We start from the raw sequence: 27,282 nt of genomic DNA on the forward strand, positions 1-27,282 counted from the left end.
CCGGAAGAATGACGATGGATCGGTCAGCCTTCAGATCACGGATAGCCTGGGCATCAGCAGAGGTGATGTTGGGTGTAGGATTAAGGTTTTTTAAGAAGGACTGAGAGGCAAGGCTGGAAGTCAGAAATTCCTGGAAAGTTTGGAGAGGGTGATTTTGAGGAAGAGGAGGTGGGTCTCGCTGTGATGGAGGACGAAACTGTTCCAGGCAGGGTTCAATTTGGATAGTGTCTTGGGGAGTTGGATCATTAGGAGTAGGATTAGGATCATTTTTCTTCGTGGCAAAGCGATATTTCCAGCAGAGAGCACGAGTGTAGGAGAGTAAATCTTTGACGAGGGCTGTTTGGTTGAATCTGGGAGTGGGGCTGAAGGTGAGGCCTCTGGATAGGACAGAGGTTTCGGATTGGGAGAGAGGTTTGGAGGAAAGGTTAACTACTGAATTAGGATGTTGTGGTTCCAGATTGTGTTGATTGGAATTTTGAGGTTTTGGGGGGAGTGGAGCTGGAAGTGGGAGATTGAGTAGATGGGAGAGACTGGGTCTGTGTGCAATGAGAGGAGGTTGAGGTTTGCTGGAAAGGTTGTGGAGGGTGAGTGAGTTGCCTTTCCGGAGGTGGGAAACCAGGAGATTGGATAGTTTTTTGAGGTGAAGGGTGGCATGCTGTTCTAATTTGCGGTTGGCCTGTAGGAGGATGCTCTGAACAGCCGGTGTGGATGTGGGAGAGGAAAGATTCAGGACTTTTATTAAGGATAGGAGTTGACGGGTGTGTTCATTGGCTGACTTCCAGCCTTGCCTCTCAATCCTTCTTAAAAAACCTTAATCCTACTTCCAACATCACCACTGCTGATGCCCAGGCTATCCGTGATCTGAAGGCTGACCGATCCATCGTCATTCTTCCGGCGGAGAATGGTTCCATGACCGTGGTACTGGATCGTCGGTACTATGTGGCTGAGGGGCTGCGTCAGCTTTCAGACAACACTACATACAAAGTTTGCCAAGGTAAACCCATTCCTGATGTCCAGGTGGAGCTCCAAGGAATCCTCAGAACCTTAGGCCCCATACAAAACCTTTCACCTGACTCCATCAACCTCCTGACCCCACCAACACCCAGCACCCCTACCTTCTACCTAAAATTCACAAACCCAATCATCCCGGCCCGGCCGTCCCACTGTAGCTGGCTACCAAGCCCCCACAAAACGTATCTCTGCCTACGTACATCAAAACCTTCAACCCATTACATGCAGTCTCCCATCCTTCATCAAAGACACCAACCACTTTCTCGAATGGCTGGAATCCTTACCCAGTCTGTTACCCCAGGAAACCATCCTTGTAACCATTAATGCCACTTCCTTATACACAAATATTCCGCACGTCCAGGGCCTCGCTGCGATGGAGCATTTCCTTTCACGCCGATCACCTGCCACCCTACCTAAAACCTCTTTCCTCATTACCTTAGCCAGCTTCATCCTGACCCACAACTTCTTCACTTTCGAAGGCCAGACATACCAACAACTAAAGGGAACACCCATGGGTACCAGGATGGCCACCTCGTACGCCAACCTATTCATGGGATGCTTAGAGGAAGCCTTCTTGGTTACCCAGGCCTGCAAACTCAAAGTTTGGTACAGATTTATTGATGAAATCTTTATGATCTGGACTCACAGTGAAGAAGAACTCCAGAATTTCCTCTCCAACCTCAACTCCTTTGGTTCCATCAGATTCACCTGGTCCTACTCCAAATCCCATGCCACTTTCCTTGACGTTGACCTCCATCTGTCCAATGGCCAGATTCACATGTCCGTCCACATCAAACCCACCAACAAGCAACAGTACCTCCATTATGACAGCTGCCACCCATTCCACATCAAACGGTCCCTTCCCTACAGCCTAGGTCTTCGTGGCAAACGAGTCTGCTCCAGTCTGGAATCCCTGAACCATTACACCAACAACCTGAAAACAGCTTTCGCATCCCGCAACTACCCTCCCGACCTGGTACAAAAGCAAATAGCCAGAGCCACTTCCTCATCCCTTCAATCCCAGAACCGCCCACAGAAGAATCACAAAAGTGCCCCACTTGTGACAGGATACTTTCCGGGACTGTATCAGACTCTGAATGTGCCTCTCCAGCAGGGATACGACTTCCTCAAATCCTGCCCTGAAATGAGATCCATCCTTCATGAAATCCTCCCCACTCCACCAAGAGTGTCTTTCCACCGTCCACCTAACCTTCGTAACCTGTTAGTTCATCCCTATGAAATCCCCAAACCACCTTCCCTACCCTCTGGCTCCTATCCTTGTAACCGCCCCCAGTGTAAAACCCGTCCCATGCACCCTCCCACCACCACCTACTCCAGTCCTGTAACCCGGAAGGTGTACACGATCAAAGGCAGAGCCATGTGTGAAAGCACCCATGTGATTTACCAACTGACCTGCCTACACTGTGATGCATTCTATGTGGGAATGACCAGCAACAAACTGTCCATTCGCATGAATGGACACAGGCAGACAGTGTTTGTTTGGTACTTAGGATCACCCTGTGGCTAAACATGCCTTGGTGCACGGCCAGCACATCTTGGCACAGTGTTACACCGTCCCGGTTATCTGGATACTTCCCACCAATACCAACCTATCCGAACTCCGGAGATAGGAACTGGCTCTTCAATATATGCTCTCTTCCCATTACCCATCAGGCCTCAATATCCGCTAATTTCAAATTGCCGCCACTCATACCTCACCTGTCATTCAACAACATCTTTGCCTCTGTACGTCCGCCTCGACTGACATCTCTGCCCAAACTCTGTCTTTAAATATGTCTGCTTGTGTCTGTATATATATGTGTGTGTGTGTGTGTGTGTGTGTGTGTGTGTGTGTGTGTGTGTGTGTGTGTGTGTCGCGCACGCGCACGCACGCCCGCGAATGTATACCCGTCCTTTTTCCCCCCTAAGGTAAGTCTTTCCCCTCCCGGGATTGGAATGACTCCTTACCCTCTCCCTTAAAACCCACATCCTTTCGTCTTTCCCTCTCCTTTCCTCTTTCCCGATGAAGCAACAGTTTGTTGCGAAAGCTTGAATTTTGTGTGTATGTTTCTGTGTCTGTTGACCTGCCAGCACTTTCGTTCGGTAAGTCAAATCATCTTTGTTTTTAGATATATTTTTCCCACGTGGAATGTTTCCCGCTATTATATTCGTATATATGTAAGCTATTCTGTACCAGCAATAATGTTGGGATACAAACAACACAAGTAGAGATACACTCTTCAGTTGCTTAATTTCTGTATCTTCACCTGTTTGTTTCCAGAAGTGGTAGCGGGAAGACGTATGAGGAGTTCCACCATGTTAGTATTCTCCTAAAAATGTGTAGTCTAACAGTACATTAAAGAAGTGTTTTAAAAGTTATTAGGGAGATGACGTTTATATACAGGTATAAAAAAAACCATCTGTCCATCATTTTGCCTATGCCGAGAATCCTGCATCACGAGGATCGAAGCAGACAAGAGGAATTTGCGTGCGCAGAGGAGGGGCGATCGAGTAACAGCGTCGTCATAAACAACTATATACACAATAGCGATGATGGCAAGTATGTAAATTTAAATGATGAATGTTGATCTTAAATGTATTGAATATTTAAGGTCTGTTGATATTAGTGCCAGCTAAAGTTCACTCAGGATAAGTGTACCTTCCAATTTCTTTCAATTGTTCTTTCTAATTTTTTTTAATTATTCAAGCAGCTATTATTAATGAGTTTCCATTATATACTGTCTTTTATGCCTGCTCCCTATTTCGCCACTATTCAATGTATGACAACACAACTTATCACAGTGTTAGCTGAAGCAATACTGAAGGAATAGATACAGGCTCGCAATCGTAAAACAACAATAGAAAGGTTGTGTTGTTGTGGTCTTCAGTCCTGAGACTGGTTTCATGCAGCTCTCCATGCTACTCTATCCTGTCCAAGCTTCTTCATCTCCCAGTACCTACTGCAACCTACATCCTTCTGAATCTGCTTAGTGTATTCATCTCTTGGTCTCCCTCTACGATTTTTAAATTCCACGCTGCCCTCCAATGCTAAATTTGTCATCCCTTGATGCCTCAAAACATGTCCTACCAACCGATCCCTTCTTCTAGTCAAGTTGTGCCACAAATTTTCTTCTCCCCAATCCTATTCAATACCGCCTCATTAGTTACGTGATCTACCCACCTTATCTTCAGCATTCTTCTGTAGCACCACATTTCGAAAGCTTCTATTCTCTTCTTGTCCAAACTAGTTATCGTTCATGTTTCACTTCCATACATGGCTACACTCCATAAAAATACTTTCGAAACGACTTCCTGACACTTAAATCTATACTCGATGTTAACAAATTTCTCTTCTTCAGAAACGCTTTCCTTGCCATTGCCAGTCTACATTTTATATCCTCTCTACTTCGACCATCATCAGTTACTTTACTCCCTAAATAGCAAAACTCCTTTACTACCCTAAGTGTCTCATTTCCTAACCTAATTCCCTCAGCATCACTCGACTTAATTCGACTACATTCCATTATCCTCGTTTTGCTTTTGTTGATGTTCATCTTATATCCTCCTTTCAAGACACTGTCCATTCCGTTCAACTGCTCTTCCAAGTCCTTTGCTGTCTCTGACAGAATTACAATGTCATCGGCGAACCTCAAAGTTTTTACTTCTTCTCCACGAATTTTAATACCTACTCCAAATTTTTCTTTTGTTTCCTTTACTGCTTGCTCAATATACAGATTGAATAACACCGGGGTGAGGCTACAACCCTGTCTCACTCCTTCCCCAACCACTGCTTCCCTTTCATGCCCCTCAACTACTATAACTGCCATCTGCTTTCTGTACAAATTGTAAATAGCCTTTCGCTCACTGTATTTTACCCCTGCCACCTTCACAATTTGAAAGAGAGTATTCCAGTCAACATTGTCAAAAGCTTTCTCCAAGTCCACAAATGCTAGAAACGTAGTTTTGCCTTTTCTTAATCTTTCTTCTAAGATAAGTCGTAAGGTTAGTATTGCCTCACGTGTTCCAACATTTCTATGGAATCCAAACTGATCTTCCCCGAGGTCCACTTCTACCAGTTTTTCCATTTGTCTGTAAAGAATTCGCGTTAGTATTTTGCAGCTGTGATTTATTAAACTGATAGTTCGGTAATTTTCACATCTGTCAACACCTGCTTTCTTTGGGATTGGAATTATTACATTCTTCTTGAATGTCTGAGGGTATTTCGCCTGTCTCATACATCTTGCTCACCAGATGGTAGAGTATTGTCATGACTGGCTCTCCCAAGGCCATCAGTAGTTCTAATGGAATGTTGTCTACTCCCAGGGCCTTGTTTCGACTCAGGTCTTTCAGTGCTCTGTCAAACTCTTCACGCAGTATCTTATCTCCCATTTCGTCTTCATCTACATCCTCTTCCATTTCCATAATATTGTCCTCAAGTACATTGCCCTTGTATAAGCCCTCTATATACTCCTTCCACCTTTCTGCTTTCCCTTCTTTGCTTAGAACTAGGTTGCCATCTGAGCTCTTGATATTCATACAAGTGGTTCTCTTTTCTCCAAAGGTCTCTTTAATTTTCCTGTAGGCAGTATCTATCTTACCCCTAGTGAGACAAGCCTCTACATCCTTACATTTGTCCTCTAGCCATCCCTGCTTAGCCATTTTGCACTTCCTGTCGATCTCATTTTTGAGACGTTTGTATTCCTTTTTGCCTGCTTCATTTACTGCATTTTTATATTTTCTCCTTTCATCAATTAAATTCAATATTTCTTCTGTTACCCAAGGATTTCTACTAGCCCTCGTCTTTTTACCTGCTTGATCGTCTGCTGCCTTCACTACTTCATCCCTCAGAGCTACCCATTCTTCTTCTACTGTATTTCTTTCCCCCACTCCTGTCAATTGTTCCCTTATGCTCTCCCTGAAACACTTTACAACCTCTGGTTCTTTCAGTTTATCCAGGTCCCATATCCTTAAATTCCCACCTTTTTGCAGTTTCTTCAGTTTCAATCTGCAGTTCATAACCAATATATTGTGGTCAGAGTCCACATCTGCCCCTGGAAATGTCTTACAATTTAAAACCTGGTTCCTAAATCTCTGTCTTACCATTATATAATCTATCTGATACCTTTTAGTATCTCCAGGATTCTTCCGGGTATTCAACCTTCTTTTATGATTCTTGAACCAAATGTTAGCTATGATTAAGTTATGCTCTGTGCAAAATTCTACAAGGCGGCTTCCTCTTTCATTTCTTCCCCCCAATCCATATTCACCTACTATGTTTCCTTCTCTCCCTTTTCCTACTGACGAATTCCAGTCACCCATGACTATTAAATTTTCGTCTCCCTTCACTACCTGAATAATTTCTTTTATCTCGTCATACATTTCATCTATTTCTTCATAATCTGCAGAGCTAGTTGGCATATAAACTTGTACTACTGTAGTAGCCATGGGCTTTGTGTTTATCTTGGCCACAATAATGCGTTCACTATGCTGTTTGTAGTAGCTAACCCGCACTCCTATTTTTTTATTCATTATTAAACCTACTCCTGCAATACCCCTATTTGATTTTGTATTTATAACCCTGTAATCACCTGACCAAAAGTCTTGTTCCTCCTGCCACCGAACTTCACTAATTCCCACTATATCTAACTTTAACCTATCCATTTCCCTTTTTAAATTTTCTAACCTACCTGCCTGATTAAGGGATCAGACATTCCACGCTCCGATCCATAGAACGTCAGTTTTCTTTCTCCTGATAACGACGTCCTCTTGAGTACTCCCCGCCCGGAGATCCGAATGGGGGACTATTTTACCTCCGGAATATTTTATCCAAGAGGACGCCATCATCATTTAATCATACAGTAAAGCTGCATGTCCTCGGGAAAAATTACGGCTGTAGTTTCCCCTTGCTTTCAGCCGTTCGCAGTACCAGCACAGCAAGGCCGTTTTGGTTAATGTTACAAGGTCAGATCAGTCAATCATCGAGACTGTTGCCCCTGCAACTACTGAAAAGGCTGCTGCCCCTCTTCAGGAAAAATAGAAAGGTACAGGACAAAATTCATACACAAGTGCGCCCACTCTAGGGTTAAAGCTTTAGCTAAAAGCTTTCAAAAAATAGACATATCGTGCAGTCTCAAATACATGACACAAACAAATCCAGTTTAAATGAAACAAAAATTAAGATTCCCATCTCTTTTGCATTTATTTATATATTTATTTACGCAACCAGTATTGGTGTTCAATTACACCATCTTCAGGTCTTCTAACCAACAGAAATTGGTAGGAATCAAACCTTATGTGCAGTCACATCAGGAAACAATATTAAAAGCTAGTCTCTGTACATTTCTGGTTTACACGACACTATCGCTTCATTCATTAATCAACGGCTGAGTCTAGACTGACAGTTCACGGCCAAAATATATTTCCACAACTTATGTTTAACTGAGATTTTCCACGTCATAGCATGTGTCAGGAATATAGACAAGAGGACACATAGCTGAATTATTACTGTATTTACTCGAGTCTAAGCCGCACTCGAATCTAAGCCGCACCTGAAAAATGAGACTCAAAATCAAGGAAAAAAAAATTTCCCGAATCTAAGCCGCACCTGAAATTTGAGACTCGAAATAAAAGGAGAGAGAAAAGTTTTAGGCAGCATCTCCAAATCGAAACAAAGTTGGTCCTCTGTAATATGAGACAATTTAGGTCGAATGAATGACGATACAGCTACAGTAGTTTGGTTCGAGTCGTAAGCTTAGCAGTTAAGCTTTACCAGGTAGCCATTGCTATGCATCAGGCGCTCCGTCCGTATTTACATGGGTACCCTTCCTTTTTCACGTGCTTCGTCTGGTTTGAATCGATTGCTTATTTTTTCTTTGATCTGATAAGCGCAGCTTTCTTTGTTATAGGTGTTTACGTCACTCTACGCTGAAAATGCATTACTGTACTGTGTCACGTATTGTTTGTCGTACTCTGATACTGCGTATTTACGGCCTGTCGCTGATCGCGGCATGGCTTGCTTTTGAGCGCGCTACCGCCACTTACAAATAAAAAAAATAAAAAGAGAGAGAGAGGAATCGTCTCATTAGCGAAACAATGGCAAGAGACTGCTATTTGTTGTTACTCACACTGCTGCTTTCTTTGATAATGATTAACAAGAACCAAATAACAGACTGCGTATGATAGAAGATGTTCTGAACGAGAGTTTAGCGAAAAATTTTCTCCGTTTGAAAATCTTTGCAGGCGCCTCTTTAGTACATTACATTCTGCACAGAAATTAGAGTCATCTTAGATTTAAAAATCTAGCCAATTGCCTCGCTTCATTTCTGACTGTATCACTGTTTAGCATAAGAATAATACAAATATAAACAAGACATGATATATACATTCTTCCGCGTTTGCTGTTGTCTCACTCTAGTTTTGTGGTTTATTACGCAGACAGGATTTAAATGAGATAGTAGCAAACACGAAACAATACATGGCAAAATGTTTGTATTCGTATTATTCTTATGGTGGCGAGAATACTACATGTGATTCACAATTTATAAAAGTTCGTATTAGCAACCATCTCTTCTCACAGATAGGAAAAAATTCAGAACGTAGAGTTGGCCATATTGACAAACATCCTAAACATTCTTGCCAGTTGGGTTTTCGTAGTACACTGAAATGCTGCTACATTCGAAGATGAACAATACGGAATTAGTATTTACTTTGTTGGATAATGTATGAAAACGCAGTGGTCGAAACTCGGCGCGGAGAAAAAAAGCTTGTCTTCCACCTTTTTTTTTAATTTATTTACTGACGCAGAGGTTTTGGCGCCAGTATTTATCTTTGTGCCTACAAAGCATGCCTGTGTAGCGCTACATATATTCGACGGCAGAACTAAGTTGTGGCGGCACCCACCGACATTTTTAAGAACTTCCGCTTGCTTTGCACTCGATTCTAAGCCGCAGGCGGTTTTTTGGATTACAAAAACCGGAAAAAAAGTGCGGCTTAGATTCGAGTAAATACAGTAAGTCACTAAGTAATCAAATACTGTACCTGTTGCATGGTGTCCTTGCGCTTATCTGGGCTGTAGCAGCAAGAGTACAACTGCAGGTCCTTGATACCACCCGTGATAACAAGATGTGTGTCCGACATTCTAAGCTTGAAACTTATTTCATTCTGCAAGACAGAGAATGCATCCATAAGAACAGTATCAATAGGTCTATTACTTTAAATTAAAATATTATACTCCAACTGGCCTTAGATGAGAAAGACACTGAGTGTGAAAAGAAAATTACCAAACACCTTCAGTTACACTGAAAAAGTTTTTGATAATGCAAATTGGAAGTCGAGCCCTCCGAAACCTTGCCATAGAATACGGAGAGTTAACACTAATGCATCAATTATAGACAAACAAAACTTAGATGCAAAAGTAATAAGAGGAGTAACTCTTCTGTCGACGGTGGTATTTCAACCAAAGAACTAAAGTCTTAAGCGAAGTCTGAAGTGGTCCCCCTCGTGTTACCTCTGCAACCAAATGATGAGTCAAATACAATTCCTGAAGGATTGAAATATGCGGCAGTAACACGCAATTACAGAAGTGGTGGAGGTAACTCCTTCCTCCCTAGCTCAAACTTTTTTTGAGAATGTAGCTTATAACAGAATATTAAATATTCTTTCTGAGAATAAGTTTTAATCATCATCTCAGTTTGGCATCCTTAAAGGCATTTCTGTAGACAAAGCTATACAGGGTGTTCCACTGATAGTGACTGGGCCAAATATCTCAGGAAATAAGCGTCAAACGAAAAAACTACAAAGAACAAAACTTGTCTAGCTTTAAGGGGGAAACCAGATGGTGCTATGATTGGCCTCCTAGATGATGCCGTCATATGTCAAACGGATATCAAATGCGTTTTTTAAAATAGGAACCCCCATTTTTTTTATTACATACTCGTGTAATATGAATGAAATATGAATGTTTTAGTTGTACCACTTTTTTCGCTTTGTGATAGATGGCACTGTAATAGTCACCCAGTCACAAACGTAAAAGTACGTGGTATCATGTAACATTCCGCCAGTGCTGACGGTATTAGCTTCATGAAACATTACCCGTGTTAAAATGGACCATTTACCAATTGCAGAAAAGGTCAATATCATGTTGACATATGGCTATTGTGATCAAAATGCCCAACAGTCGTGTGCTCTGTATGCTGCTCGGTATCCTGGATGACATCATCCAAGTGTCCTGACCGTTCGCCGGATTGTTACGTTATTTACAGAAACAGGAAGTGTTCAGCCACGTGTGAAACGTCAACCATGACCTACAACAAATGATGATACCCAAGTAGGTGTTTTAGCTGCTGTCATGGCTAATCCATACATCAGTAGCAGACAAACTGCGCGAGAATCAGGAATCTAAAAATGTCGGTGTTGAGAATGCTACATCAACATCGATTGCACCCGTACCATATTTCTATGCACCAGGAATTGCATGGTGACGACTTTGAATGTTGAGTACAGTTCTGCCACTGGGCACAAGAGAAATTACGGGATGATCACAGAATTTTTGCACGTGTTCTATTTAGCGACGAAGCGTCATTCACCACCAGCAGTAACGTGAACTGGCATAATGTGCACTATTGGGCAATGGAAAATACACGATGGCTGCGACAAGTGGAACATCGGCGACCTTGGAGGGTTAATGTATGGTGCGGCATTATGGGAGAAAGGATAATTGGTCCCCATTTTATCGATAGCAATCTATATGGTACAAGGTATGCTGATTTCCTACGTAATGCTCTACCAATGTTACTACAAGATGTTTCACTGCATAACAGAATGGTGATGTACTTCCCACATGATGGATATCCGGCACATAGCTCGAGTGCGGTTGAAGCAGTATTGAATAGCATATTTCATGACAGGTGGATTGGTCGTCGAAGCATGTTCACCGGATCTGACGTCCCCTGATTTCTCTCTGTGGGGAAAGTTGAAGGATATTTGCTATCATGATCCACTGACAACACCTGACAACATGCGTCAGCGCATTGTCAATGCATGTGTGAACATAACAGAAGGCAAACTACTCTCTGTTGAGAGGAATGTCGTTACACGTATCGCCAAATGCATTGAGGTTGACAGACATTTTGAGCATTTATTTCATTAATGTGCTATTTACAGGTTATCACGATGTAACAGCTTGCGTTCTCAGAAATGATAAGCTCACAAAGGTACATGTATCACATTGGAACAACCGAAATAAAATGTTGAAACCTACCTACATTCTGTACTTTAATTTTAAAAAAACGTACCTGTTACCAACTGTTCATCTAAAATTGTGAGCCATATGTTTGTGACTATTACAGCGCTATCTATCACATTGCAAAAAAAGTGGTACAACTAAAACATTAACATTTCTTTACGTACAACATGAATATGTAATTAAAAAATGGGGGTTGCTATTTAAAAAAACGCAGTTGATATCTGTTTGATCTATGGCAGCGCCATCTACTGGGCCAACCATAGCGCCATCTGGTTTCCCCCTTCAAGCTAGACAAGTTTCGTTCTTTGTAGTTATTTCGTTTGACACTTATTTCGTGAGATATTTGGCCTGGTCATGATCAATGAACCAACCTGTACACACTGAGGTGACGTACGTCACAGGATAGCAACATGCACATATATAGACTGTGGCAATATTGCTTACACAAGGTATCAAAGAGCAGTGTGTTGACAAAGCTGTAATATGTAATTAGGTGATTCATACGAAAAGGTTTCTGGTAGGATTACGTCCATACAAATTGACAGACCTCGAACACAGAATGGCAGTTGGAACTAGACACACGGGGCATTCCAGTTCAGAAATCATTAGGGAATTCAGATATCCACAGTGTCAAGAGCTTGGCAAGAATACAAAATTTCAGGCATTACCTCTCACCGCAGACATCACAGTGGCGAACAGCCTTCACTTAACAACCAACAGCAGCAGCAGCAGCAGCAGCGTCTGCTTAGAGTTGTCAGTTCCAACAGACAAGCAACACTGTGAAATAACTGTAGGATGTACGATGAAAGTATTCATTAGGACAACGTGGTGAAATTTGGCATTAATGGGCTATGGCAGCGGCTGACTGACGCGAGTGCCTAGGCTAACAGCACAGTGTCACCTACAGCACTTCTCCTGCACTCGTGACCATATTGGCTGCACCCTAGACAGTTGGAAAACTGTGGTCAGGACAGGTGAGCCCCAATTTCAGTCTGTAAGCATTGATGGCAGGATTTGAGTGTGGTGCACACCCACTAAGGCACAGACCCAATTTGTCAACAATGCACTGTCCGCACTGGTGACGACTCCATACTGGAGTGGCTGTGTTTACATGTAACGACTGACTGGGTCCTCTGGTCCAGTTGAACTAATCATTGACTGGAAATTATTATGTTCTGCTACTTGGAGACCATTTGCAGCCATTCGTGGACTTCATATTCCCCAACAGCGACTGATTTTACTGGATGACAATGCACCATGTCACCACTCTACAACTGTTTATGACAGGTTTGAAGAACATTAGGGACAATTTGAATGAATGATTTGGCCAGCCAAATTGCCCAACATTATCCCATCAAACATTTATGGGACACAATCGAGAGGTCTGGTCGTGCACAAAATGCTACCCTGGAAACACTTCCATAATTATGGATGGCTACAGGGGCAGCATGACCCAATATTTCTGCAGGAGATTTGCAACAACTTTTTGAATCCGTGCCGCACTGAATTGCTGCCCTGTGCTGGGCAATAGGAGGTCCGATACTATATTAAGAGGTATCCCACGACTTTAGTCATCTCAGTATAAGAGAATTCAGTTCTGGCAGAAGTCAAGAAGAATAATTACCCTTTTTGCAATTTCTGTGCCCTCGGCAAGGCCATCGATTTTGTAGATTGTGAAATGAGAAGCTCAAAGTACTACAAAAATTTTGCTATTTGGCTAGCAAACGCATGAAGTAAAGAGGACGTTGATTGCAGATAAGCAGTACCAAGAAGAGCATTTCTGAAAAACATAATATTTTAACAAGTTATAGAAATTTATATGTCAGAAAATCTTTTCTAAAAGTATTTGGCTGGAGTGTAGCATTGTACAGAAGAACAGAAGAGGAATGTGGACAATAAGAGGAGAACAGAAGCTTTTCAAACATGCTTCAATAGAGTGCTGAAGATTATATGGGTAGGTCTGATAACTAATGAAGAGCTATTGAATGAAATTGAGGAGAAAAGGAATTTAAGGTACGACGACTCAAACAGCGATGTGTTCATAGGACACATCCCTAGGCATTAAGCAGTTTTTAATTTGGCAATGGAGAGGACCATGCAGGTTCAAAATTATAGAAGCAGCCCAAGGCTCCAATACAGTATACAGATTCAAACAGACGTAGGTTGCAGAAATTACAAGGAGACGACGAGGCTTGCACATGATAGATTAGTGTAGAGAGCCCATCAAACGTGTCTCCACACTGAAAAACAACAACAATTACTACTACTACATAGACGAAAGGGGCAATAATTTTACAGAAATACCTCTTATTACAAACAATAGACTGTCAAGGATGAAGAACTAATCAGAATCACATAAATGTATTCTGAAATGCTTGAGAGAGGATGCGAGAAGATACAATGAGAATTTGGCAAGAGAAACCACTGACAGCCAAGACTACGTGGAAAACAAGAGAGAAACTTACATCATGCAGATATCACACTTCATTAGTGAAGACAGCAGATAGCACTGTAACTAACGACAGGAAAAAATTTTACAAGAAATCAAAAGCTTATTTACACATATGGTATCATAATACAAGAGATGAATTTAGAATGTAGGCAGTTAGTAAGGAAATTATTATGAAAAGATGGTGCTATGCATTCTGGATGCATTTGAAAAAACTAATTGTGAAGATGTTAAAGCAAGGATTGGATAAACAGAATATTACTTTGTTTCGCCCAATTAGTATCAAGCATCACATCCATCACTTGTAACGAAACCAATGTATTCAAAGAGCGTTATTGGACAATTACAGGGAATGTCTGATAAAATTACACCAAAGTCGCAAGTAAATACAGAGCAGTTTGTATTAAAATGTGTTATGCTTCACTGTTGTACTGTCACAAACTGTCACTCTAGGCAGCGACTCTGTAGGCCAGTGCCATCCACATTAAGATACAGAGGTTTTTCTCTTCACAGCCTATATCTTCAATAGATCCATAACAAATTTCTCTAAAGTAATGAAATCATAATGTGCCAATTGAGAAATCAAAAAAGGAAGGCACTGGGAAATGATCGTTTTATGATATAAATTGATTGAATTGTAGTCAAAGTAATACAAAACGGGAAATTCCTAAACTATTTACCGAATGAAATTTTCACTCTGCAGTGGAGTGTACGCTGATATGACACTTCCTGGCAGATTAAAACTGTGTGCCAGACTGAAACTCTAATACAGAATCTTTGCCTTTCAGAAGCAAGAGCTATACTGATTAAGCTATCCAAGCACAACTTACGACCCATCCTTGCAAAGCACACTCCGCTGCAGGGCGAAAATTACATTTCGGAAACATCCCCCATGCTGTGGCTAAGCCATGTTTCTACAATATCCATTCCTCCAGGGGTGCTAGTCTTGCAAATGCTGCAGGACATCTTCTCTGTAGTTTGAAATGTATGAGACGAGGTACTGGCAGAAGTAAAGTTATGAGGACAGGTTGTGAGTCTTAGTTCCTCTACATTTTTTAAAAGAGAGCGAGAGAAAATCAAGATAAAAATGACCTTAAATTTATTTGCCTCATATGGAATTCATTGAGGTCAGAAACTGCATTATAAATTCTATAAAATAATGTTTACTGCTTCAGTCAATTTTTACTAACATTTAGTAGCACAATACATTTCGGTAGCTTAGTACAAAGGCAGATCAAATACAAAAGGGATTTTATTTTTTACTTAAATTCATTTGTTGAAAAACTCAAGGCAACTATAATTTATTTTTCCACATAGTATCTTGCTTTGGAAATGCATTTGTCCCGGTATATATGGGCAGCTTTTTATGCCCTCCTCATAAAAGAACTGGGTCGTGTCACCAGCCAGTTGCACACAAAGTCTTCCACACTCTCATCATCTGCAAATCGTCACCCTCCTAGAGCTTTTTTAAGTGGTCCAAATAAATGGAAACCACAGGGCAATAAGTCCAATGCATTTCTTGTAGCTTGGAGACAGAGCTGCAGTATGGGGTCACCCATTGTCATGGAGGAGGATGACCTGTTAAATCGATTGGTATCGTCTTTTGCAGCGTTATGCAACTCTCGCCTTTTCCAACAGTTCACAGTAGTAAGCAGCACAAATGGTGCATTGCTCATACAAAAAAAAAAAAAAAAAAAAAAAAAAAAAATCAAGCAGCAAAATGTCTCACTGGGGGGGGGGGAAAAAAAAAAAAAAAAAAAAAAAAAAAAAAAAAAAAAAAAAAAAAAAAAAAAAAAAAAAAGGCCCGCTTGAAAGAACCTGGCCAGCTGACAGTCAAGTCTTGGCTTTCACTGGTGTTGCCTCCCCTTTCCTCCGCCACTGCTTATTGGATTGTTTGGATTCTGGAGTGCAGTGATGAACCCATCTGACTCAAAAATGCATCGCCTTCTTCCGCAAACCTTGCTGTAAGCCTCTCATAGACCTCCAAATGTCTCAGCTTCAGATTTTCGGTCAACAGTTTAGGGACCCCATCTGAAACACAGTTTATGGAACAGTAGGTTGTTGGCTACGATTGCTTGATGGCTCCCATAACTGATTCACAGGTTTTGTGCAATTTCTGATACTATCATCCGTCGATCATCGTCAGTAATGTCGTTAACCGCACTACTGTTTTTGTCTGTAATGCTGGTCTGAGGATGGCGACCGTGTTGCTGATTTTCCACATGTTCTTGTCCTTCCTTGAACTTTTTATGCCGGGCAAACATACGCGTCCTTGATAACGTTTCATCACCAAACTGTGCAGTCAATCTTTGGCAAATTTCCACTGCTGTAACTCCTTCATGAGCAAGAAATTTGATCATTATGTGTTGCACAATGGAGTGGTGCACATGTTGCTCAGACATTGTGAGCATTACTGACAAAATGGTGGGAAATATCTAACAGCACACACTCCTCACTTCAAATGGTACCACCTAAGCATAGCATAAGTGCGGGGCCAGTCCTCCCAACTGTTTATGTTCAGGAACAAAAACACCATTTATATTTGATCCCCCCCCTTGTACCACCATCAAGTGCATAAAAGTGTGCACATTAACCTGAAATGTGATGAATATTTTCTGGGTATACCAGTGAGGCTATGTATCAAAATTTAACCTTGTACAGAAAGATTCATTTATTTAAGTATTAATTTAAGTTAGATGTATGTGTAAAGTTTTTTAATAATGTATTTACTTACATTTTTTGGAATTAACACTCCTGGAAATTGAAATAAGAACACCGTGAATTCATTGTCCCAGGAAGGGGAAACTTTATTGACACATTCCTGGGGTCAGATACATCACATGATCACACTGACAGAACCACAGGCACATAGACACAGGCAACAGAGCATGCACAATGTCGGCACTAGTACAGTGTATATCCACCTTTCGCAGCAATGCAGGCTGCTATTCTCCCATGGAGACGATCGTAGAGATGCTGGATGTAGTCCTGTGGAACGGCTTGCCATGCCATTTCCACCTGGCGCCTCAGTTGGACCAGCGTTCGTGCTGGAGGTGCAGACCGCGTGAGACGACGCTTCATCCAGTCCCAAACATGCTCAATGGGGAACAGATCCGGAGATCTTGCTGGCCAGGGTAGTTGACTTACACCTTCTAAAGCACGTTGGGTGGCACGGGATACATGCGGACGTGCATTGTCCTGTTGGAACAGCAAGTTCCCTTGCCGGTCTAGGAATGGTAGAACGATGGGTTCGATGACGGTTTGGATGTACCGTGCACTATTCAGTGTCCCCTCGACGATCACCAGTGGTGTATGACCAGTGTAGGAGATCGCTCCCCACACCATGATGCCGGGTGTTGGCCCTGTGTGCCTCGGTCGTATGCAGTCCTGATTGTGGCGCTCACCTGCACGGCGCCAAACACGCATACGACCATCATTGGCACCAAGGCTGAAGCGACTCTCATCGCTGAAGACGACACGTCTCCATTCGTCCCTCCATTCACGCCTGTCGCGACACCACTGGAGGCGGGCTGCACGATGTTGGGGCGTGAGCGGAAGACGGCCTAACGGTGTGCGGGACCGTAGCCCAGCTTCATGGAGACGGTTGCGAATGGTCCTCGCCGATACCCCAGGAGCAACAGTGTCCCTAATTTGCTGGGAAGTGGCGGTGCGGTCCCCTACGGCACTGCGTAGGATCCTACGGTCTTGGCGTGCATCCGTGCGTCGCTGCGGTCCGGTCCCAGGTCGACGGGCACGTGCACCTTCCGCCGACCACTGGCGACAACATCGATGTACTGTGGAGACCTCACGCCCCACGTGTTGAGCAATTCAGCGGTACGTCCACCCGGCCTCCCGCATGCCCACTATACGTCCTCGCTCAAAGTCCGTCAACTGCACATACGGTTCACGTCCACGCTGTCGCGGCATGCTACCAGTGTTAAAGACTGCGATGGAGCTCCGTATGCCACGGCAAACTGGCTGACACTGACGGCGGCGGTGCACAAATGCTGCGCAGCTAGCGCCATTCGACGGCCAACACCGCGGTTCCTGGTGTGTCCGCTGTGCCGTGCGTGTGATCATTGCTTGTACAGCCCTCTCGCAGTGTCCGGAGCGAGTATGGTGGGTCTGACACACCGGTGTCAATGTGTTTTTTTTCCATTTCCAGGAGTGTATTTATCTGACACTCAGAGCACCATAATAAACATATCACCACTTAAAATTTTAATTTTCAGATGTTTATCATTTCTGAAGGTGTCAGGGGTAAATTAAGGGAGCGAAAGGCTATACAATTTGTACAGAAACCAGATAGCATGTTATAAGAGTCGAGGGACATGAAAGGGAAGCAGTGGTTGGGAAGGGAAAGAGACAGGGTTGCAGCCTCTCCCCGATGTTATTTGATCTGTATATTGAGCAAGCAGTAAAGGAAACAAAAGAAAAATTCAGAGTAGGTATTAAAATCCATGTAGAAGAAATAAAAACTTTGAGGTTTGCCGATGACACTGTAATTCTGTCAGTGGCAGCAAAGGTCTTGCAAGAGCAGTTGAACGGAATGGACAGTGTCTTGAAAGGAGGACATATCATGAACATCAACAAAAGCAAAATGAGGATAATGGAACGTAGTCGAATTAAGTCGGGTGATGCTGAGGGAATTAGATTAGGAAATGATACGCTTAAAGTAGTAAAGGAGTTTTGCTATTTGAGGAGCAAAATAACTGATGATGGTCAAAGTAGAGAGGATATAAAATGTAGACTGGCAATGGAAAGGAAGCGTTTCTGAAGAAGAGAAATTTGTTAACATCGAGTATAGATTTAAGTGTCAGTAAGTCGTTTCTGAAAGTATTTGTATGGAGTATAGCCATGTATGGAAGTGAAACATGGACGATAAATACCGTATTTACTCAAATCTAAGCCGCACTCTAATCTTAGCCGCACCTGAAAAATGAGACTCGAAAAGAAGGAAAAAAAAATTTCCCGAATCAAAGCCGCACTTGAAATTTGAGACTCGAAATTCAAGGGGAGAGAAAAGTTTTAGGCCGCACCTCGAAATCGAAACAAAGTTGGCCCATTGTAATATGAGACACAATTTAGGTCGAATGAATGACGATACAGCTACAATAGTTTGGTTCGAGCCGTAAGCTTAGCAGTAAAGCTTTACCAGGTAGCCATTGCTATGCGTCAGGCGCTCCGTACGTATTTATACGGGTACCCTTCGTTTTTCACGTGCTTCGTCTGTTTTGAATTGAGTACTTATTTTTCTTTGATCTAATAAGTGCCGTTCTCTTTGTTATAGGTGTTTACGTCACTCTAAGCTGAAAATGCATTACTGTACTGCGTCATGCATTGTTTGTCGCATTCTGATAATGAATGTTTACGACCTGTCGCCGCTCACAGCATGGTTTGCTTTTGTGCACACTACCGCCGCTTACAATAAAAAAGAGAGGAATTGTCTCAGTAGCGAAACAATGGCAAGAGACTGCTATTTGTTATTATTTACACTGCTGCTTTCTTTGATAATGATCAACAAGAACCAAATAATAAACTGTGTATAATAGAAGATGTTCTGAACGAGAGTTTAGCGAAAATTTTTCTCCGTTTGAAATCTGTGCAGACGCCTCTTTAGTACATTACTTTCTGCACAGAAATTAGAGTCATCTTAGATTTAAAAATCTAGTCACTTGACGTGCTTCATTTCTGACTGTATCACTATTAGGCATAAGAATAATACGAATATAAACATGACATGATATGTGTATACTTCCGCGTTTGCTGTTGTCTCCCTCTAGTTTCGTAGTTTATTAGGTAGACAGGATTTAAATGAGACAGCAGCAAACACTAAAGAATACATGGGAAAATGTTTATATTCGTATTATTCTTATGGTGAAGATAATACTGCATGTGATTCAAAATTTATAAAAGTTCGTATTAGCAACCATCTCTTCTCACAGGCAGGAAAAAATTCAGAACGTAGAATTGGCCATACTGACAAACATCGCAAACAGTCTTGCTAGACGGATTTCCGTAGTACATTGAAAAGCCGCTACATTCGAAGATGAACAATACGGAATTTGTATTTACTTCGTTGGATAAAGTATGAAAATGCAGTGGTCGAAATTCGGGGCAGAGAAAAAATCTCGTCTTCCACCTATTTTTTAAATTGATTTACTGGCACAGAGGTTTTGGCGCCAGTATTTATCTTTGTGCCTGCAAAGCATGCCTGTGTAGCGCTACATATATTCGACGGCAGAAGTTAGTTGTGGCGGCACCTACCAAGATTTTACAGAACTTCCGCTTATTTTGCACTCTATTCTAAGCCGCAGGCGGTTTTTTGGATTACAAAAACCGGAAAAAAAGTGCGGCTTAGATTCGAGTAAATACGGTACTTTAGACAAGAAGAGAATAGAAGCTTTCGAAATGTGGTGCTACAGAAGAATGCTGAAGATTAGATGGGTAGATCACATAACTAATGAAGAACTATTGAATAGGATTGGGGAGAAGAGAAATTTGTGGCACAAAGGGGATTGGTTGGTAGGACATGTTCTGAGGCATCAAGGGATCACCAATTTAGTATTGGAGGGCAGCGTGGAGGGTAAAACTCGTAGAGGGAGACCAAGAGATGAATACACAAAGCAGATTCAGAAGGATGTAGGTTGAAGTAGGTACTGGGAGATGATGAAGCTTGCACAGGATAAAGTAGCATGGAGAGCTGCATCAAACCAGTCTCTCGACTGAAGGCCATAACAACAACAACAACAACAACAACAACAACATCTACCCACTGTTGAGAAAAAAAGCTTTTGAACATTCAGAGGGATAGACAGAGAGACAACCAACGAAGTGATCATATAAGGGTTCTGTTTTTACAGGCAGGGGTATATAACTAAAAAGAGCTTGCTGTCCCGCAAACTGTAATTAACATTCAAAATTTGCTGGCAGATTACAACTGAGAGCCAAACTGGGATGAAACCTGAACATTCACATCCAAGCATGCCTCACAACCTATGCTCACAGTTTCCACCAGTACCTCGTGTCCCACCTGCCAAAGCTCACAAACATTCTCTTGCGTATCTTGTGAAAGACGGTTTATAGTGGAAAAATAGGTTGGCCACGGCCTAGGGCATTGTTTCCAGAATGAATCTTAAAAGCTTTACAATACATAGGGACAGAACATTTTGCAAAAACGAATGCGAAATAATTGGATTTTGGTAACACAATGGAAAATGGGTGATTTTTCTGAGATACTGCAACGTTTCTAATTTTGGCATATAAAAATGCTATAATCGACAGGACGGCAGTTTAGTAATATTCTTAACCGATAATTACGGATTGTAAAAACTGCATTTTGACTTCAAATCTCTTCTGAAGACTAAGGTTTGTCTTTTAATCTTGAACTGGCAGTTCATTTCCCACATAATGATGTTTACTGTGATGATGAAAATAGTACTGAAATCAGCAAAAATAATGTGGAATTTGGTGGGAGGGGGGTTACTGTAAATTTAGGAAAAACAATACAAATTGGCATAAAACACTGGATTTGACAAAAAACACCAAATTGACCAACAGAAAAATTGAATTTGGAAAAATGGAACACCAGCTTTGAAGGATGGGGAAGGGGGAGGGGAAACTAAATCTGGCAGAAAATTAATGTTGAATTTGGCAAATATGTAAGCTCAGATCTGGCAAAAAGATAACAAATATAGCAAAAAAAAAAATCAAACATGGCACACAGTGACACCAAATTTGGCAAAACATAGCGCCAAATTTGGCCTTAAAATAAAAAGATTTTCCTGTCCCTAACAATAAATTGTGAACTTCTTAGTCACTGTGCAGCAGCACTCACCATCAAAATTCAGGTCTCTGTTCAAAGAGCAGTATGGCACAGTTTTAATATATCAGAAAGTTCAAAACAGAGCATACTACAAATCAGAATGGAAGATTCAATGTAAAATCTCAGGACTCTTTCACAAAATAAAAATACGAGTCAACATAACGATATCAAGCACTGCATGTCGGTAGAAAATCGTTTTCCTTCCACAGCCACCGTCGTGCAAAGTCAGGATAGACTCCAACAGGCAACTCACATTCATAATGATGGCATTGGTGTCGACGGTGTCCATGCTCTCAACCAAGATGATGTCCGGCATCTCAACGTGGATGTTGACAGTCATCATGCCGGGCTTTGGAGGTGACTCCCCCGCCAGCACCTGCTGAGTGGGAGTGGGAGTGGGGACCCCCTGCAGCGAAGTCGACGTGCGGCTCTGCTTGGTGACGGAGGAACGCGACGCCCGTGACGTCACAGCGGCCGGGGCTGGCAGGGGCCCGCCGGCAGTCGACGGAGTGGCTGAACTGCCAGCCACTTCAGCCTGCGCCTGGGCCGTGCCACTGGTGAAGAAGTCTCCCACCTTCATTAGGTAGTCCAAACACACCACCAGGTCAAACCCGAACACCCGCACGTCCACTGCAAAACAGAGAGACGGAGGTGACACACAGCAGTCTGTAAAACCCGGCAATCAATTTGAAACTTCATACTTACAACTGACACGCCAATGTACACAAGGCAGGAGCATAGCGCGTTCCGCACAGAATGAGACGGAGAATTCTTTCTGACATTGTCAGTGTGCTCCCTGTGTCCTGTCTGACATTAACGTCTCTGTCAACTAGTTACACTAGGGTGACCACTGCATCAGCCACTGTTTCTGTTTCTGATTCTCCCCACAGACATTTATATGCTGAAGAAATTGTATACGATGTGCTACCCAAAAGATCCCGTAATATATATATGTAGCTGGTGAAGTGTAGCTAGTACAATAAAATGCCACCAGGTGATACCTTATACATCTACATCTACACGATTACTCTGCAATTCACATTTAAGTGCTCAGAAGAGGGTTCGTCGAACCACAATCGTACTATCTCTCCACCATTCCACTCCCGAATAGCGTGCGGCAAAAACGAACACCTAAACCTTCCTGTTTGAGCTCTGATTTCTCTTATTTTATTTTGATGATCATTCCTACCTATGTAGGTTGGGCTCAACAAAATATTTTCGTATTCGGAAGAGAAAGTTGGTGACTCAAATTTCGTAAAGAGATCTCGCCGCGACGAAAAACGTCTTTGCTTTAATGACTTCCATCCCAACTCGCGTATCGTATCTGCCACACTCTCTCCCCTATTACGTGATAATACAAAACGACCTGCCCTTTTTTGCACCCTTTCGATGTCCTCCGTCAATCGCACCTGGTAAGGATCCCACACCGCACAGCAATATTCTAACAGAGCACGAACGAGTGTAGTGTAAGCTGTCTCTTTAGTGGACTTGTTGCATCTTCTAAGTGTCCTGCCAATGAAACGCAACCTTTGGCTCGCCTTCCCCACAATATTATCTATGTGGTCTTTCCAACTGAAGTTGTTCGTAATTTTAACACCCAGGTACTTAGTTGAATTGACAGCCTTGAGAATTGTACTATTTATCAAGTAATCGAATTCCAACGGATTTCTTTTGGAACTCGTGTGGATCACCTCACACTTTTCGTTATTTAGCGTCAACTGCCACCTACCACACCGTACAGCAATCTTTTCTAAATCGCTTTGCAACTGATACTGGTCTTCGGATGACCTTACTAGACGGTAAATTACAGCATCATCTGTGAACAACCTAAGAGAACTGCTCAGATTGTCACCCAGGTAATTTATATAGATCAGGAACAGCAGAGGTCCCAGGACGCTTCCCTGGGGAACAGCTGATATCACTTCAGTTTTACTCGATGATTCGCCGTCTATTACTACGAACTGCAACCTTCCCGACAGGAAATCACGAATCCAGTCGCACAACTGAGACGATACCCAATAGGCCCGCAGCTTGATTAGAAGTCGCTTGTGAGGAACGGTGTCAAAAGCTTTCCGGAAATCTAGAAATACGGGATCAACTTGAGATCCCCTGTCGATAGCGGCCATTACTTTGTGCGAATAAAGAGCTAGCTGTGTTGCACAAGAGCGATGCTTTCTGAAACCATGCTTATTACGTATCAACAGATTGTTCCCTTCGAGGTGATTCATAATGTTTGAATACAGTATATGCTCCAAAACCCCACTGCAAACCAATGTCAATGATATAGTTTTGAGAGTTAGTAACCCAGCGACTGTGTCAGCTGGCCACATTTAGTTTTCACGTGTATTTCCCCTTTATCATTAGTGGTTTGTCTTGCAAAATTGACAATGGTGGATGATTGGGAACAAAGTGTGTGCATAAACCTTTCTTTCGTATTTGGAAAAACTGCTGTGACAAACATGACATGTTGCAGTTGTAATACCACAACTCTTTGGATCGAGTTTTGTATCAGCAGTATGTAATCAGACTTGGAGAGTCCTATGATGCACGTTTCCCACCAAACATCTAGCATGCGAAATAAAATCCTTCATAAACTAACTACAGTCACTAAAACTTATTTAAACCATTACACGATTTCTATGAGATGATGCAGCAACATCAAAATGAACCTACAGCAGCATCAAGCAGCAGCACCCTGGAGTGCACAAGATACGTATAAAATTGGTGGAGAATATTTATTTTCATGCTAGTACTGTGTTGTAAAATGTGGTATACTGAACATTCTTTATCTTGTGTTAAACTACAATACTCAACCCAAACTTCACCACAAAAATATTCTCGCCTCGTTTTATTACAAAGCAAGCATTTAGGGATGACACCTTAGGTCACAGTCAACTTACAACTGTTTTAAACATTTCCAATATGACAGAATGAGAATTTCATACTGCTATGGAGTGTGCACCGATATGAAACTTCCTGGCAGATTAAAATTGTGTGCCGGACTGAGACTTGAGCTCGGGACCTTTGCCTTTCGTGGGCAAGTGCTCTACCAACTGAGCTACCCAAGCACGACTCACACCCCATCCTCACAGCTTTACTTCTGCCAGTACCTCATCTCCTACCTTCCAAACTCTTCCAGAAGAGCTTCTGTGAAGCTTGAAAGGTACTAATAATTTCCAAGTTATTTACTAAACACTAAATTTGGAATGAAATTGTCTCTATTCATAATAGATTAAGACCCGAGTCGAAACAAAGCCCCCGGAGTAGACAACATTCCATTAGAACTACTGACAGCCTTGGGTGAGCCAGTCCTGACAAAACTGTACCATCTGGTGAGCAAGATGTATGAGACAGGGAAAATTCCCTCAGACTTCAAGAAGAATATAATTCCAACCCCAAAGAAAGCAGGTGTCGACAGATGTGAAAATTACCGAACTATCAGTTTAATAAGTCACAGCTGCAAAATACTAACATGAATTCTTTACAGACGAATGGAAAAACTGGTAGAAGCCGACCTTGGGGAATATCAGTTTGGATTCTGTAGAAATGTTGAAACACGTGAGGCAATACTGACCCTATGACTTATCTTAGAAGAAAGATTAAAGAAAGGCAAACCTACTTTTTTTTAGCATTTGTAGACTTAGTATTCCAGTCAACATTGTCAAAAGCTTTCTCTCTTTCAAATTCTAAAGAGTGGCAGGGATAAAATACAGGGAGCGAAAGGCTATTTGCAATTTGTGCAGCAACGAGATGGCAGTTACAAGAGTCGAGGGACATGAAAGAGAAGCAGTGGTTGGGAAGGGAGTGAGACAGGGTTGTAGCCTCTCCCCGACATTATTCAATCTGTATATTGAGCAAGCAGTAAAGGAAACGAAAGAAAAATTCGGAGTAGTTATTAAAATCCATGTAGAAGAAATAAAAACTTTGAGGTTTGCCGATGACACTGTAATTCTGTCAGTGGCAGCAAAGGACTTGGAAGAGCAGTTGAACGGAATGGACAGTGTCTTGAAAGGAGGATATAAGATGAACATCAACAAAAGCAAAACAAGGATAATGGAATGTAGTCAAATTAAGTCGGGTGATACTGAGGGAATTAGATTAGGAAACGAGATGCTTATGATAGTAAATGAGTTTTGCTATTTGGGGAGCAAACTAACTGATGATGGTCGAAGTAGAGAGGATATAAAATGTAGACTAGCAATGGCAAGGAAAGCGTTTCTGAAGAAGAGAAATTTGTTAACACTGAGTACAGATTTAAGCGTCAGGAAGTCGTTTCTGAAAGTATTTGCATGGAGTGCGGGCATGTATGGATGTTAAAGGTGGACGATAAATAGTTTGGACAAGAAGAGAATAGAAGCTTTCAAAATGTGGTGCTACAGAAGAATGCTGAAGATTAGATGGGTAGATCACATAACTAATGAGAAGATATTGAATAGAATTAGGGAGATGCGACATTTGTGGCACACCTTGACTAGAAATAGGGATCGGTTGGTAGGACATGTTCTGAGGCATCAGGGGATCACATATTTAGCATTGGAGGGCAGTGTGGAGGGTACGAATTGTAGAGGCAGACCAAGAGATGAATACACTAAGCAGATTCAGAAGGATGTAGGCTGCAGTAGGTACTGGGAGACGAAGAAGCTTGCACAGGATAGAGTAGCATGGAGAGCCGCATCAAACCAGTCTCAGGACTGAAGACAACAACAACAATTTGTATTCATTACAAAGAATTCTATTTACAGCACTTGCTTACATTGATGAAATGAGACATTTGTACCAAGTTTCAAGACTTTACTGTAAATAACAATCATTACAAAGACCCTTAAAGAGGCAACTGAGAGGTATGTTCTATTGTCCATTCCATTCTAAAAATACTAGATGGCAAAGTTTAAATGCAGTTGAGCTAAAACTTCTTCTGTAACTAAAACCAACTTAACTCCATTCATATAAAAATTAAGAAGATTGGAAACTGTTAAACAACGGAGATATTAATTAATATGTATCTGAGAAAGGGGCCATTTACATGCTGCTACCTGTGCCTACAGCAGTCGATAGCAGATGTTACGTTTGATGGCCCGTAGTGTCTACATATAAATACAGCCACTGAGGCAGGAAGAGGAGACACTTTGCACCGAGATATCAATCTGCCTGCATCAGACAAACATCTGTGTGTGCCATGCCTTGGATGATGTCACAGCCAGGCAACTACCAAATGCATTTTCTGTAGAAGTAGAAAGTGAACTCGTGAGGACTGTACACAGTCCTTAATCACTTGGTTTTCACAGAAGTAACAGTTTGCTGACAAAATCGCATGGCAAGTGGCGAAATTATTTTCCACTTTTAAGGTGAGCAATTAACTTTGAAGATTAGAAGTCGGGGTTGTAGATTATTTTACTTGGAACTTACTGTAGAGGTAGCCTCTGAACTGCTAATAATTCTGTTTCCAATAGGGACATTGTTATTATCATCATCATCATCATCATCATCATCATCATCATCATGAATATTATGAGGGTTGACTAAAAAGCAATGCATCCACCTTCGCAACTCTTTAACAGTTGGCAGCGTTGGAATGCGGCAGGTACTGGCTTGTTTCGTAGCCTCTTCTCTACAGTTCCAGTTGGCGGAAAGCCTTAGCATTGAACAGTTGTGTCGTTAGAGTGTAAAGTATGGAACCCTGCACAGACGTTTGGTCAATGTGATTTAAGAAATGTGCAGTCATTGAATTCTTGACAGCAGAAGGTGTCACCCCAA

The 27,282-nt window shown here is 42.0% G+C and overlaps 1 protein-coding gene across 1 annotated transcript in view; it reads right to left on the bottom strand.

Annotated features, from left to right (window-relative positions):
* The window catches only part of LOC124552247 (vacuolar protein sorting-associated protein 13-like), a 494,948-nt gene that overhangs the window by 280,294 nt on the left and 187,372 nt on the right, over positions 1-27,282 (bottom strand). The window contains exons 29-30 of the mRNA XM_047126529.1: positions 21,782-22,158; positions 9,049-9,171 (exon numbers count right to left, since the gene is read on the bottom strand). Coding sequence (XP_046982485.1) covers positions 9,049-9,171; positions 21,782-22,158 — 500 coding nt within the window. The remainder of the gene's footprint in view (positions 1-9,048; positions 9,172-21,781; positions 22,159-27,282) is intronic.

Source organism: Schistocerca americana, chromosome 10 (genome assembly GCF_021461395.2).
Source record: "Schistocerca americana isolate TAMUIC-IGC-003095 chromosome 10, iqSchAmer2.1, whole genome shotgun sequence".
Lineage (NCBI taxonomy): Eukaryota > Metazoa > Arthropoda > Insecta > Orthoptera > Acrididae > Schistocerca > Schistocerca americana.